A 14,732-nucleotide genomic window follows, 5' to 3' on the forward strand; every position below is an offset into this window, starting at 1 on the left:
CTCTGCCTCTGGAATAGGGGACCTCAGTGGACTTCCTTCTGGAAGAGAAGGTCTAGAGACCTCTGCTTCTGGAGTAGAGGACCTCAGTGGGTTGTCTTCTGGAGTAGAGGGTCGTCCAGAGACTTCTGCTTCTGGAGTAGAGGACCTCCGTGAACTTCTTTCTGGAGGAGAGGGTCTAGAGACCTCTGTTTCTGGAGCTGAGGATCTCAGTGGGTTGCCCTCTGGGAAAGAAGACTTGATTGGGTCAGCCTCTGGAGCCTTGGACTTTGGCAGAATACCTTCCGGAACTCTGGGAAGTGGGCAAGCTCCAGAAGCAAGTGGCCTTCCCTCTGGATTTAGTGGTGAGTATTCAGGGGTGGACCTTGGAAGTGGCCCATCCTCTGGCCTACCTGATTTTAGTGGACTTCCCTCTGCATTCCCAACTGTCTCCCTAGTGGATACGACATTGGTGGAAGTGGTCACAGCCACCAGTGCAAGTGAACTGGAAGGGAGGGGAGCTGTTGGCATCAGTGGTGCTGGAGAAACATCTGGGCTGCCCTTCAGTGAGCTGGACATTAGTGGGACAGTTAGTGGACTCCCTTCAGGAGCTGAACTCAGTGGCCAAGCGTCTGGGTCCCCTGACATCAGTGGGGAAACATCTGGATTCTTCGGTGTCAGTGGACAGCCATCAGGGTTTCCTGATATCAGTGGGGGAACATCTGGGCTTTTTGAGGTCAGTGGGCAGCCATCAGGGTTTTCTGGGGAAACATCGGGAGTGACAGAGCCTAGTGGACTGCCCTCCGGACAACCAGATGTCAGTGGAGAAGCCTCTGGAGTTCTTTCTGGCGCTGGTCAACCCTTTGGCATAACTGACCTGAGTGGAGAAACATCTGGGGTCCCTGATATCAGTGGGCAGCCATCGGGGTTGCCGGAGTTCAGTGGGACAACTTCTAGAGTCCTTGACCTGGTTCCCGGTACCATGAGTGGCAGTGGTGAGTCTTCCGGCATTACGTTTGTGGACAGCAGTTTGGTTGAAGTGACCCCAACTACGTTTAAAGAAGAAGAAGAAGGTTTAGGGTCTGTGGAAGTCAGTGGACTACCTTCAGGGGAGGCGGATCTCTCGGGCACATCTGGGATCATGGATGTCAGTGGACAACCTTCTGGAGCAATTGACTCCAGCGGGTTGACATCCCAGCCTCCAGAATTCAGTGGCCTGCCAAGTGGAGTAGCTGAAGTCAGTGGAGAATCCTCTGGAGCAGAGACTGGGAGCAGCCTGCCCTCGGGAGCATATGACAGCAGTGGACTCCCATCCGGTCTCCCCACTGTGTCTCTTGTAGACAGAACTTTGGTGGAATCCGTCACCCAGGCTCCGACAGCCCAAGAAGCAGGAGAAGGGCCCTCGGGCATTTTGGAACTCAGCGGTGCCCATTCTGGAGCACCAGATGTGTCTGGAGACCATTCGGGAGTTTTGGACCTAAGTGGGCTGCAGTCCGGGCTGGTGGAGCCCAGTGGAGAGCCATCAAGTACTCCATATTTTAGTGGGGACTTGTCTGGCACCGTGGATGTAAGTGGAGAATCCTCTGCAGCCACGAGCACCAGTGGGGAGGCCTCAGGACTTCCAGAAGTTACTTTAATCACTTCTGAGTTCGTGGAGGGTGTCACGGAACCAACTGTTTCCCAGGAACTTGCCCAAAGACCCCCCGTGACATACACCCCCCAGCTCTTTGAGTCCAGTGGAGATGCCTCTACGTCTGGGGATATTAGTGGACCTACACCAAGGTTTCCCGGGTCTGGGCTAGAAGCGTCATCGGTCCCGGAATCCAGCAGCGAGACATCTGACATTCCTGAGGCTGGGGTGGGGGCATCTGCCGCCCCTGAGGCCAGCGGACGAGCTTCCGGGGTCCCTGATGTGAGTGAAGCCACCTCCGCCTTCCCTGAAGCTGATGTGGAGGGGGCCTCAGGCCTGGGAGTGAGTGGCAGCACCTCAGCCTTTCCTGAAGGCCCCAGGGAGGGCTCGGCCACCCCAGAAGTACGGGAGGAGCCAACCAGCACCTACGCTGTGGGCACAGAGGCGTCAGGCTGGCCTTCGGCCACTCCAATGGCGTCTGGAGGCAGGACTGAAGTCAGCAGAGACCTGTCTGGTCACACGTCGGGGCTGGATGTTGTCATCAGCACTAGTGTCCCAGAATCCGAGTGGATCCAGCAGAGCCAGCGCCCTGCAGAGGCGCCTCTAGAAATCGAGTCCTCAAGCCCCTCGCACTCAGGAGAAGAGACCCAAATGGCCGAAACTGCCACCTCCCCCACAGATGTTTCCATCCCCACTTCTCCAGCAGGGACACATGAATCAGCACCAGCCGTTCCAGGTATTGTCGGGATTTTTTTTTTTTCCTTTCAATGGGTTCGGGGAGTTCAGACTCTTGTGTAGTGGGAGGCGGTGTAAACTCAAGTTGCACCGCAGACCAGCTGTGCAGCCTCAGGTGAGTTTCTTAACCTCTCTGAGCCTCATCTGGAAGATGGGGAGAGTACCAGGGACCATTAAACAGGACATAAATATCAAACAAGCACTTAGCATCATACTTTGCACCCAGAACACACTTAGAGATGAGTGGTTGCTATTGTTTTCAGTGGAGTTACATCACCAGGGCCATTGTATGTGAATCCAACTGTCTGTACTTGGGTGACTATTTAGATAGTGCTAGAAATTCTACTCACGCCCTTTCTCTTGGAGTTAATGTGAGATGAGAGAGTGAATCTGATGACATCTATGGCCAAGTATTAACTTCATGTAGGGTTAAGACCTGCACAATGTAAGGAACTCTGAAGTGTCATTTTGGCTGTCCTAACTTTAGACGACACAACCCAGGCACCACGCACAGGAAGCTGAGGATCTTCCTTTGCTTTTTGCCTGGGGATCCTGTGTACCTCCCTCTGGGCCGAGAGACCTTTCCCAGTCAGAGAGCCCCCCAACCCGAGATGCTGGGGCCAGGTGCCCAAGAGGGACAGAGTCCCCAGAAACATGCTGACCCAGAGCCAGCCTCGTGGGCTTCAGGGGCCTTGTGCCCCCCACCTCGAGGTCTTGGAGGCAAGGCTGCACCCCAGGCAGGCAGCTGTGGTCTTGACACTGAGCGTCTCCCTGGGAGCTGCAGCCCCGCCAGGGCCCATGCCGAGGCGTCCTGTGGGACCTGCCAGGAGATGGAGGGACACATCTCCTGCCTGTGCCCCCCTGACCCCACTGGTGAGCACTGCAATATAGGTAAGCCCCTCATCGGCCGTGGGGGTACAGGCAGGGGACCCAGGGGGGCCCCTTTATCCCCAGAAGGGGCCGAAGGCAGGAGGAGGCGACGAAGGCCGGCTGAGGCTCAGGCTTCCCGGCCCAGGAAGGAGAGGTGAGCCGTGAGAGGTGACGCCTCAGGGTAGAAGCCACAGGATAAAAAATGGCGCGTCTCTCTAGAGAGTCTAGTCTACACGGCACTTCAGGGGAAAAAAGTTCAAGTAATTAAACCGAGAAATGGTTCGTTGTTTGTTAAGCCAATGATTGTTTTATGAGTCGAATGCCCAATATGCTTGAATTTTGAAGATAAAATTTGTGGCTTCCAGGAAGTGTGGAGCTGGGACGAAAATGGGGTAGAGCCGGTCACACCTCACGGGACCTGGGAGGGAAGCTCCGAGGGGGCGGTCTTGCATCGTGCGGAGTCGCCCTCTGCAGGAAAGCCCCGGCAGACCCCTCCATGCTCGGACCTGGGTGGGATTTGGGTCCCCATTCTTGCCCTGAAGGAAATGACAGGCAGTGCCTGTCACCCCCAGCTGCAGGTGAGCTTGGCCTAGCCGCGCCCTGCCCCTTGGCACCCACCGCCCTGGGGCCTCTGTCCTTTGCCATGGATCAAGCAGCTTGTGGGACAGGTGAGGAGCCCCGGGGGGTCCTCTAATTGGAGGTGGCCCCCAGAACGAGATGATGAGGACCCGCCTGTGTTCCCCGAACACGTCGAGGCCTATGGCCATGAGGATGTTTCCTCTTGTCAGATCAGCACCCTTAAGGGAACAGATGCCCAGGTACCTCCAAGCCCATATTCTCGGGATAGGTCTCTGCACTGCCCCCACGCCCTTACCCCAGGCTCTGTTCCAGAGTCTTTCATAGAAGGGCTTCATTCCTCTGACACATGCAGAATCAGAGCCATGAATCCTGGGGGGAAGCAGATCCCAAGAGACCAACAGGGCTGGGCTGTTGGTATATATATATATGCAAATTAATACCTCACAATATATGCTCCCATCATGTAAATATGCTGTGTACTTGGCCCTTAACACAGGAAATGTTCCGTGTAAGCAGGCCCTAGGGTGACTACGGATTCACTCTTTCCTCCACCGGGGTCGGCCTTCGGCCACGTGGCGGGGCCATGACTAAGAGCACTGTGGGCCTCTGTGGCCAGAGGGGTGGGCTCTCCTAGGGCGGTCCCGGCCTTACCGCCTAGGGGTTAGTATGTCACGGGGCCACGGTGACCCCTGGGACTCCAGCCACATCCCTCCATTGTCCTCCCTCTGGCTATGGCTGGTGGAGAGCAGCAGGGGCACTGGTCCTGGGTGACCTGTTCATGGACATAGCCTAAGCCAGAAAGGAACAGACTCAGGGCCCAGCAGGACTTCCGGGACAGCCGCCAGGACCAGAAGCCCCCTGCCCGGGTGTTTGTATCTTCTGACACCTCTCTCCCTTCTTAGCAAGTCCTTCCCCAAGCAAAAATCACAGCAGGGCTCATGGCCTTGGGGTGAGAGGTGGGCGGCAATGGACCCTAACTGCTGGGAGGACAGCCTTTCTCTGATCGTGTGTATCCCCACAGGGCTTTCTGCCCCCACGATTTCTTCCCAGACAGCTCTGTGGGTAGCTTGGCCGTTATCCCCATCTAAAACTACAGTACAGAGAGGTTCAGGGATTTGCCTAGCTCCTCCAAGGGAGTCAAATCCAGAACTGGGGTCTTCATTCACTTGTTTAACACGCTCCGCTAAAGAAGAAGCTCCCTCTCGAACATAAGAATCAGTTGCTAGTCTTCAATCAGGAGATGAACTTCAGAGCCACCAGAATGGAGAGAGGTTATAGATGTGGGGCTTGGCCAAGCCCTCGGCACCTCATTTGTAATAGGGTCAAAGGAGTGATTCTCACGGGGCGCCTGGGTGGCTCAGTTGGTTAAGCGACTGCCTTCGGCTCAGGTCATGATCCCAGGGTCCTGGGATCGAGTCCCGCATCCGGCTCCCTGCTCTGCGGGGAGCCTGCTTCTCCCTCTCCCGCTCCCCCTGCTTGTGTTCCCTCTCTCACTGTGTGTCTCTCTGTCAAATAAATAAATAAAATCTTTAAAAAAAAAAAAAAAAGGAGTGATTCTCAGCTTTAAGAACCTCCTGATGCCTGGGGTCCCACTCCCCCAGAGTCTGATTGAAACGGTCCTGTGGCCTTGGCACTGGGGTTTTAAAGACCACCCAGGTGACTCCAGGGTGCAGCCAGGGCTGAGAAACTGCTGTAAGGATTAAAAACTCCTGTGTACAGAGTCTGGCCCCAGAAGGCATCAATAAAGATTACTTCGCCTTCCCCATCTCTCACGCCACTGGTTAGGAAAAGCTTTATCATCTCTAAAGAACAGGTGGTGAGGATGCTTCCCAAAAAGCCTGCAGATAGCATCCCGGCTCCGCAGGTGACCCACCGTGGTCTTGAGCTAGAACCCACAAGCACAGTCTGTTGAAAGACGGTGTGGGTCAGTGTTCTCCAGGCGCCAGAGGTAGCAAAATATAGCATTATTTCTGTGGCAATATTTGAATACTCAGTGTGACCTTCCACCTAGTAAATGAGGTTGGAGGCTGTTATTTAGTCCTTGAGAGAAAATATTTGACAATTACCATCATCTTGCTAAGTCAGCATTGTGGTAAACAAGTGCTTGATAAATGACTCATCTGCACTCTTGACGTCAAAATAAACATGTTTAATGAATGGAGATTTTTTAGCGATTGAAAAAGCAGAGCTAGCCACCCCATTCCAATCCACTTAAGAAACAACAGCTTCCTCCCACCTCTGTTGCTGACATTCGCTGAGATTTCTGGCTCTGAGGTTTCAATCCTCCTTAGAATCACCTGGGTGCTTTTAATTTTTTAAAAGCTCCACACCTGGGTCCCACCTGGAGCCGCCCCGATGGAATTGGTCTGAAGAGGGACTCTGGCATTGGTATTTTTAAAAATCTTTTAAAAATTTTTGTTAACTACTGTAGTGATTCTGACGCACGCGGTTGAGACATTCTGTTCTAATCAGATCTCACATCCAATTTTCCAGCAATCAGCGGTGCTGGGTGGATTTCTCTAAACTCCTGGGTTAGAAGGGGCATGAACACAAAATTCAGTCAGCCCTCTTTACTGTCTTACTGCCATTCTTCACTTTGTAGGCTTGAGGCTCTGATCTATGATCTGGAGCAGGGAGGTTGGAATTCCAGTGAAATCTTAGCCCCAGAGGGGCGCCTGGGTGGCTCAGATGGTTAAACGTCTGCCTTCAGCTCAGGTCATGATCCCAGGGTCCTGGGATCGAGCCCCACATCGGGCTTCTGGCTCAGCAAGAAGCCTGCTTCTCCCTCTCCCTCTGCCTCTCTCCTTGCTCATGCTTTCTCTGTATCTCTGTGTCTCAAATGAATAAATAAAATCTTTAAAAAAAAAATCTTAGCCCCAGGGGCCGGGGGGGCGGAGGGGGATGCTGTCAAAGCAAGTGAAAATACAGGGTTACAAGTGCAAATACAAATCACACCTTCATGATTTGACATCATCAAAAAGTCTATGGGCAGATTTGAACAGGGAACCACAGTCGACCCTTGAACAGCACTGGGGGTTAGGGGTGCCAGCCCCCCGCAAAATTGAAAATCTGCATATAAATTCTGACTCCCCAAATATTTAACTATTCATAGCCTCCTGTTGACCAGAAGCCTTAGTAATAACAGAAAGTCGATTAATACTTATTTTGTATGTTGTATGTGTTATATACTGTATTCTTATAATAAAGTAAGCCAAAGACAAGAAAATGTTACTCAGAAAATCATGATGGGGGTACTCCTGGCTGGCTTAGTAGGTAGAGCTTGTGACTCTTGATCTCGGGGTCATGAGTTCAAGCCCCACGTTGGGCTTACTTAATTTTAAAAAATATATAGAAAAAAAATCATAAGAAAGAGAAAACACATTTACAGTACTGTATTGTAAAAAATCTGCATATAAGCAAACACACAAACCCATGTTAGTTCAAGGGTCAACTGTAATTGAATTTAAGAAGCATGATATTAAAGTTACATTCAAGATCAAACTTTAAGACTTGATAGTATAATTATAGCATACTGGTTAATTTAATGATGTTTATTTTAAAAGCAAATTGAAACTGATAAATATGTTCTTATAACCCTTCTATCAGTTATGATAGAAAGCGAGTGTATTTACTCAGGTCTGTCCATCTGATTGATCCTAGGTCTTTGCAGGGTGTAGGACATCCACTGAGTTAAGAAATCGTCTCTGTGCTTCTTGAAGGGATTTTTCTCCCATGTTTGTCCAGGAAAGTTATGTCCAGGGTCACCACATACAGCTGCACAGGTTGTGCACTGAACAACTTGACTACCATTCATATATTCTTTATGATTTGCAACCCCTTTAGTTGGGTATCATTCGAGTAAAAGTACCTGCTGTCACTCTTCATTCAGCCTTTTCTATGAGCCAAACAAATTCTCTCACTTGGCGGTCCTAGGCTCTGACATAAGCAAAAGCTGGGCAAGACCTGTTCCGGGTAGAGGCCTGAGTTCTCCAGTTCAGTTGCCAAAGTGATCATTTGGAAGTATCTTATCCCCCTCGCCTTTACCAGGGCACTCTCAGTTATTTTCTCCCCTAAGTTAGGGCCTGGTTCAGGAACAAATCATCCCTTTTGGTTATAGTGGTGGGAAGAAGACTCAGAGTTCTGACACTCCCCAGGGTCCCTGCTCTTGGCCTGGTGCAGGAGAAATGATAATGAGATGCTGAGATCCAAGACTTCAGTGTCCCTCTTCCTCCGCAGGGGACAAAGGCCCAACTTCCAGCCCCAGTGTCTGATTCTTCCCTCCGTCTCTTCCGGTCTGTCTCCCCGGCTTACGGGCGTGGGCAGGCCACTTCCCTTGTTTCCTTACCTGTACTCTAGGGCACATGACATCTGTGCCCTGGGGCTGCTGGAGGGTAAAGTGTGTGGGAGCAATGGTGTCCGGGTCAGGGAAGATTCGTGAGAGAGATCGGTTCCTTCTCTTTGCTCTCTTCCTTCATGCAGTCTGCCCATTGCCCAAAGCCCTTCCCAGCCCGCCACCTGCTGGCATCCTGTCTGGGGTCCCCCCAACTCTGTGCTCAGCCCAGCTCAACTCCTCTCGTGGTTCCAGAAAATGAGCAACATCCCAATTGCCCTTCACAGAAAGAGGTGTGGGCACTGCAAGGCCGGAGGGAGAGGCGATGAGGCCTGGCAGGCCTGCGCGGCTCCCGAGAAAGCCCCACGCAGGATGCTCAGCCCTCTTCCTACAGTAGAAGGCCTCTCTCACCTGCCCTGTTGGCCCCCACAGGCTCTGTGCTCTTCAGCGGTTTGGCCCTTCCTTCCCTTCTCATCTGTGAATCCCGGGCCCTGCACAAAACAGCTTCTGAACCCAGGAACAGGTTCCCTGAGTTTCGGCCACCGCACCCCCCCACCCGCCCCGCACCGAGCTCGGGCCTTCTCAGATTGGGTTTCAAAGCCAGGAGGACAACAACACGGCCTCCCCCTGGGTCTCTGGCCACCTGGGGGCGAGTGATATGAAATAAGCCTCTGGGACAAGGAAGGCCACCTGGCCCGACCTCCCTGGGGCCTCCGCCTCCCCTGCCCCTCCCCCACGCGAGCCAGAGGCCCCAGGGGTGACTTCTGGCTCTTCTGCCCACAGGCCACTCCTGTCCCCTGCTCTCTACAACTGCTTTAGCGCCTCCATTTGCTTAAGCCCCCCTCGCCCGGTGCTTCCCACGTCCCATAATGACGCTAATGGACCCAAGAGAACAGGGGCTCCTGTTGAGCAGCCCCCAGCTTCTGCCCAGCCCACCGGCCTGACCTATTGCTGCTACTGCTACTGCTGGGAATCCAAGTGCATGCTGGGACTCCCGTCAGTTCCTCCATGCATTTTGGTTTTGCTTGGAACAGTTCCGACCTTGGAACTGTTGGGTGTCTAATCCATGGTGCGAGCTCCCTGAGATGAAGTTACGAACTCCGCGGGAGCAGAGAGACGCCTGAGGACCTGAGATTTTCAGGCCACCCACTGCCCAAACCCAAGTCTGGTCCAGCAGATGTCCACTATGTACCAGCTAGCGAAAAGGAACCACAGGAAAGTGCTTTTGCCTTCTTAAGAGGGGATGGACTTTAAGGTCTACTCTGCTGTCCTGAGAGGCAAGAACTAATCCTGGAATGTATTTAGGACGCTGATCACGTGGACACCACCCACAGACATGTCGGGTCCTGAAGGTTGTATGAACACAACGGCATACACCAAGGCTTAGCCATATGTCATGGTGCCCCATGGGCCAGTGACACCCATTCATTGCAGAATCTTATTGATCGGGGAAGAAGAGCTTCACAATCCCTTTTATCATGTTCCCAGGGGAAGGTACCCAGAGAAAACCAGCAGGAGCCTTTGTATAAATACGAAGAGAATAAGAGAATCCCCAGGTGTCTGGCTTCTCAGAAAAAGGCAGAAAGACCGGATTAGGAGATTCATTTCTCACCTTGGCTGATGGATGAAAATTGAGGCCAATGACTTACCAATTCCAGTCCCACCAAGAAGATGCATCAGAAAGAACATCTTGGGCCAGAAGAACAGAAGGGAGGAAGAGTCTGCCTGGGAAGAAGAGGTTGATAGGGACTGGCCTGTACCCCAGGGTGGTGGCTGGCCACTTACTAAGTGGCTCACCAGCTTCAAATATTAGTCCCAACTGGCTAGAATGGAACCTGTCTGGAAATTGTGACTCACTGGAGATGTCCACGTTCTCAGGCCCTAAGCTGGAGGGAACATGGGAAAATGTTAGGCTGGTTTCTCTTCCTCCCCCCAAGAGAATGATGCTGGCTTCATCTTTATAAGATAGTCTAGAATCTGATGTACTGAAGACAAAGGTGTCTGTGACTGCCCAAGATCGAATGAGTCTCGTGCGGATATCCCATGCTACCATTCTCTCATGGTTCTGTCCGCTCCAGACCACCTCTGGCTTGTTCATGCCTTGCCCTCTTGCCTCGGTTCATAACTACAGAGGAAGATAAGAAAAGAAAGAGCTCTAACCAACTTCAGGCACTTGACTTCCAGTGTCCTTGCTCATCAGCGTCATGTTCAGAGCCAGTTCAGACCCTAAGGCCTCTTGAAATATTCACAAGAGGAGCTACGTGCTCACTCTTCCAACGGGCGTTTGCCTTCAGAAGCACCAGATCTCGTCACCCGCAGGGAAACCTCGCTCCCGTGCTCCAAGCTTGCCAGTCAAGAATCACACACATCCAAGAAAACCCTGGTTGGATCTTTGGCTCAGTGGTCCAAGATGGCGGCGGCGGCAGCAGCAACAGCTCTTAGGAAGTCCAGCCACCCCATCTCTTAGGAAGAGCAGCACCCCATCTCTTAGGAAGACCCATAAAGCACCTGCAACGCTTGCAAAGCTGGAGTTCCCGGCAAGAGTCCTAATGGTGGCCCTTGGTTTCTTGCAGACATTGATGAGTGCCTCTCAAGTCCTTGTCTGAATGGAGCCACCTGCGTGGACGCCATCGACTCTTTCACATGCTTATGCCTTCCCAGCTACCGAGGGGACCTGTGTGAGATTGGTACGGCCGTCTCGGCTTCAGCTAATGTTACTAACTGCTGCACCCCCTCCTCCTCCATCACCCTTCCTTCTAACCACAGGCTCTTGGCCCTGGCTGCGGCCCACACGGTCCAGCCAGCCAGCCATTTCGGGGGCCACCACTGAGAAGTCTGCCTCACTCACTCCCACTCTTCTTGCCCGTCCTTGTGGAAACCCTCCTCTGGGGCACTGGCTGATCTGACCACAGGAGAGACATGCAGGCCGGGCCAGCCTGCACTTTGGAAGGTGGGGCCCTAGGGGATCTTTAAAACACTAACCTTCGTCAGGGCTTCCAGACCCACTGATGCCACCCTGAGGTTGGTGCATGCATCAGACTAAAGAGGACAGAGCTGATCCCATGCTGGAAGGAAGCTATGGGTGGGAGTAATCAGTTCTCTCTCTGGAGGACACCACAGATCTTCCAGCCCAGTCATGAGCATGTGTCGGCCTGCTGTGTTGCCCATGGGACCTTTGTGGCCCCTCCATGGCCTGGGGAGCCACCAAGCCACGCTGACCACACTACCTCTTTCTTCTCTGGCAAGAGCTCTGTTTTGTCTGCCTGAGAGCTCCCATGTGACCAGCATGACATGCATGAGCAGGGACTGCTGCATGTCAACGTCTTCTCATCACCAGGGACAGCTGCCATGTCAGTGCCACTCCGGCCCGTGCTTCCTCTTCCCTGCCCTTGTGCATGTCAAAAGCTGGGCCAGGGAGAACAGAGCCTCACTATAAGGGACGGGGGCTGAGTTTCCCCTTTTGGGCCTTGCCAATCCCTTTGCTTCTGCACCCAGGCCAGGCTTAGCTGAGGGAGCTGTGTGCCAGGAACTTGCCAGGGTCAGCTGGACCCCCTCCCACTCTCTCCCTCTGGTGCTTCTAGTCTCCCCCGTGCCATCCTCCTGGGCCTCAGGGCCATCCCAACCCAGAAAGAGGGAGATGGGACTTGTACTTACTAGTAGCAATAACCCATGCAGACCTAGAAGCATGCAGGGGTTCAAAACCATTTTCTATGATCTCTCAAGTTGGATATCCCAGAAACTTCCAGAAAACAATGAAACTCCTGGGAAGTCTCCCTTTGGTCCTAAGCAGGGTGGGGAGGTAGTTTGGGATTGCATGTTCCTTCGAGACACCGCCAAGATTACAGACTGGTGGAGGAACTTAAGTCTTCTGGAAGAAAAGGCCTGGACCCTCTTCCTTCCCTGCAGCCTCCCACCCTCCACCTCCACCCCAAGACACCAAGAAATTAGGCATGGGGTCTTGGCTAGGGGGAGAATGGAGGGTTATAGGATTCTCTCCTCAGGATGCCAAAATATTTGCCACAGGGGAGAAGTGTCTGGCCTGTCCGCACAAATAGCTCTTGGATGCCAGACTAGGAAAGGAGGTACTCTGCCCAGCGTGGAGGCAGGCGGAGATGGTGCTGGTGCCGGCCCGTTGGGTGCTGGGCCAGGTCGCGCAGCTAAGCCAAGCGAGGCTCCATCTCTTCCCCCCATTTCAGTCTATTGGGTGCTTCACAGCTTGGCTCCGGGCCCGCTGCGCCGTCCCGCCTTGCTGGAATTCTGTTCATACGTCCCCAGAGCCTCCATCCTGCATGCCCTGGCCCCTCCCAGAGCTGTTACACCCCCCATGTTTGCCTGCTCAGCCCAGCCCTCAGCACTGTCAGCCCTGGAATGATGTCTCTGGCCTCCTCTGAGGCCTTGCTACCTTCTTTCCAGACCTTGGCCTTGCTCCTTGGAGGAGGCATCGGCTGCAGGGGGCCAGCGGCCTCCTCCTCAGCCCTCCTGCTGCTCCGCCTCTTCTCAGGCTGCTGGCCTCTGCATGTCCTCTGTCTCTGCCTTCCCCGAGTGTCTCTCTTCCACCCCTTCAGCCTAAGCCTCCTCCCCGTCAGGTACTGGTCCTCCCTTCCTGGCTCAGCCAGACTCTGGGTCGCACCCAGTAGGGAGGCTCCATACAGCCTGCGGGGTTCACGGCCCTGCACTCAGGCCCCCAGGCCCGAGGAGCAGCCCTTCACCTGGGCGGCCCCCAGGGAAGAGGAAGAGAGAGTCTTGGAATCCCCTCTGTCCAGTGGTGTGCTGGCTGATGGTTAACCAGCTCCTAGAGAGGAAGGGGGAGCCCTGATGGGTGGCGTCTGCCGATCTCTGAGGAATTTACAGCTACCAACGTGACGTCCCTGAAGGCCGAGCCGGGACGACGCGTTCCTAATGGCTCTCCCAAGCCTGAAGGAGCCAGCTCCGGCCCCTGCCTCTGTCTGTCCCTCCAGGCTACTCCAAGAGCTCCAAACCAGTGCCTTCTCCCGAACTCAGAACCCACTGCCCATATAGGTTTGTGAGGAGAGAAGCTCCTCCCTCTTCTCATCTGCCACCAAGAAATTACATAAACAGCCGAGGCCCCTGGGTCATGGACCCCCGGTTGGCTGGCAGGTATCCTGTGCCCAGCCAGAGCCAGCTGAGATTGACAGATGTAGGGCTCTGAGTCTTCTGTAGACCCAGAGCAGCCTTATTTCTGCTCCTCTATGCCCACCGAAGTGCCATTTCATGCCCCCAGCGCGGCCTGCTGAGGCCCCCTTCACACACCCCGCTCAACTCCCTCCCTGCCTCCCCACCTTAACCTCCACACCTCCCACCTTCCACCCTGCAGAGCAGGAGAAAAGCTTGGGGGGGCCGACATCAGGGAAAGAAAGGGTGGGAGCCTGCCCAGAGGCTCTGGGGCTCCAGGACCAGGCCTTTCTGGCTCCCAACTCGAGCCCCGTCTAGATGGGCCTCTCCCTTCAAGGATGGACATGGAAAGCCGGGTGAATGTAGGCAGCTGGCGTACGACTGGCCCGCACCGGACACCCCCAGGCGGCCTCGGGGCCGCTCTCTTCAAGCCCCTGACCTGTGTTGCAGACCAAGAGCTGTGTGAGGAGGGCTGGACCAAGTTCCAGGGTCACTGTTACCGCTACTTCCCCGACCGCGAGAGCTGGGTGGATGCGGAGAGCCGGTGTCGGGCTGAGCAGTCACACCTGAGCAGCATCGTCACCCCCGAGGAGCAGGAGTTTGTCAACAGTGAGTGCCGGGGCGGGGGGGTGGAGCGCAGGGCCTGCAGGGGTGGAGGGCAGGGAGGGAAGGAGGGGTGTTGCCGCCGGGGCTGCACCCCAAAGCCCCGGACTAACCCTGTGGCTATCGCCAGTCCATGCCAGCTTGGGTGGCGGTCTGCACGTGCATGCGCTGAGACCCTTGTCAGGGCCGCAGAAGCAGGTGGCTTGCTCCTAGGAGCCCACCCACCTCCTGCCCCCTCCCCCATCCCCTCTGGCTCTGTGAGCTCAAGTTCTCAGACACCCTCAGGGTGTCCAGCGCCCTGCCCAACATCCACGCCTCTCCCTAGACAACGCCCAAGACTACCAGTGGATCGGCCTGAATGACAGGACGATCGAAGGGGACTTCCGCTGGTCAGACGGACACTCCTTGGTAAGTTCTGCCGCCCAGAGTGGGGGAAGGCAGACACCCACTGAGCAGCGGCTGGCTGTGTCTCCGTCCTCTCTGCCGGGGCCGGGCGGGTCGAGCGAACACCGGCATGAAGAGGGGGGTGAGGAAGACAATGATGGAATGCAGGCACACCATCAGAAGGGGTATGTGGAGGCTTTCGAGGGCTTCCTTGCCCACAGAGGACTCGGTCTACTCCAGGAGGCAGGCCGACAGAAAGCGGCATAGATGCCAAGGGACAGGACACATAGTAAATGCTGCAGGTCAGCAGAGGAAGTCAGGGAAGGCTTCCTGGAAGAGGTGAATGGGAACAGGGTCGTGGGTTGGGGAAGGGGACTCTGTCCCAGGGCCAGGCCTGAGGGAGAAGCCTAGGGAGGCAGTCTGGACTTGGGAGCCATGTCTCTACCGCCCAGTCCTCCCCAAATGAGGCAGCCTGTGAGACTCGCCCCTGCT

At 54.6% G+C, this 14,732-nt stretch overlaps 1 protein-coding gene across 1 annotated transcript in view; it reads left to right on the forward strand.

Annotated features, from left to right (window-relative positions):
* ACAN (aggrecan) overlaps nucleotides 1–14,732 on the forward strand; it is a 35,946-nt gene that overhangs the window by 19,119 nt on the left and 2,095 nt on the right. Inside the window, exons 11-14 of the mRNA XM_035024348.1 lie at nucleotides 1–2,342; nucleotides 10,694–10,807; nucleotides 13,704–13,862; nucleotides 14,182–14,264. The exon at nucleotides 1–2,342 is cut by the window's left edge and continues 751 nt beyond it. Of these exons, the coding sequence (XP_034880239.1) occupies nucleotides 1–2,342; nucleotides 10,694–10,807; nucleotides 13,704–13,862; nucleotides 14,182–14,264 (2,698 nt within the window). The remainder of the gene's footprint in view (nucleotides 2,343–10,693; nucleotides 10,808–13,703; nucleotides 13,863–14,181; nucleotides 14,265–14,732) is intronic.

Source organism: Mirounga leonina, unplaced genomic scaffold, assembly GCF_011800145.1.
Source record: "Mirounga leonina isolate KUSES-001 unplaced genomic scaffold, KU_Mleo_1.0 Mir_178, whole genome shotgun sequence".
In the NCBI taxonomy this organism is placed as follows: domain Eukaryota; kingdom Metazoa; phylum Chordata; class Mammalia; order Carnivora; family Phocidae; genus Mirounga; species Mirounga leonina.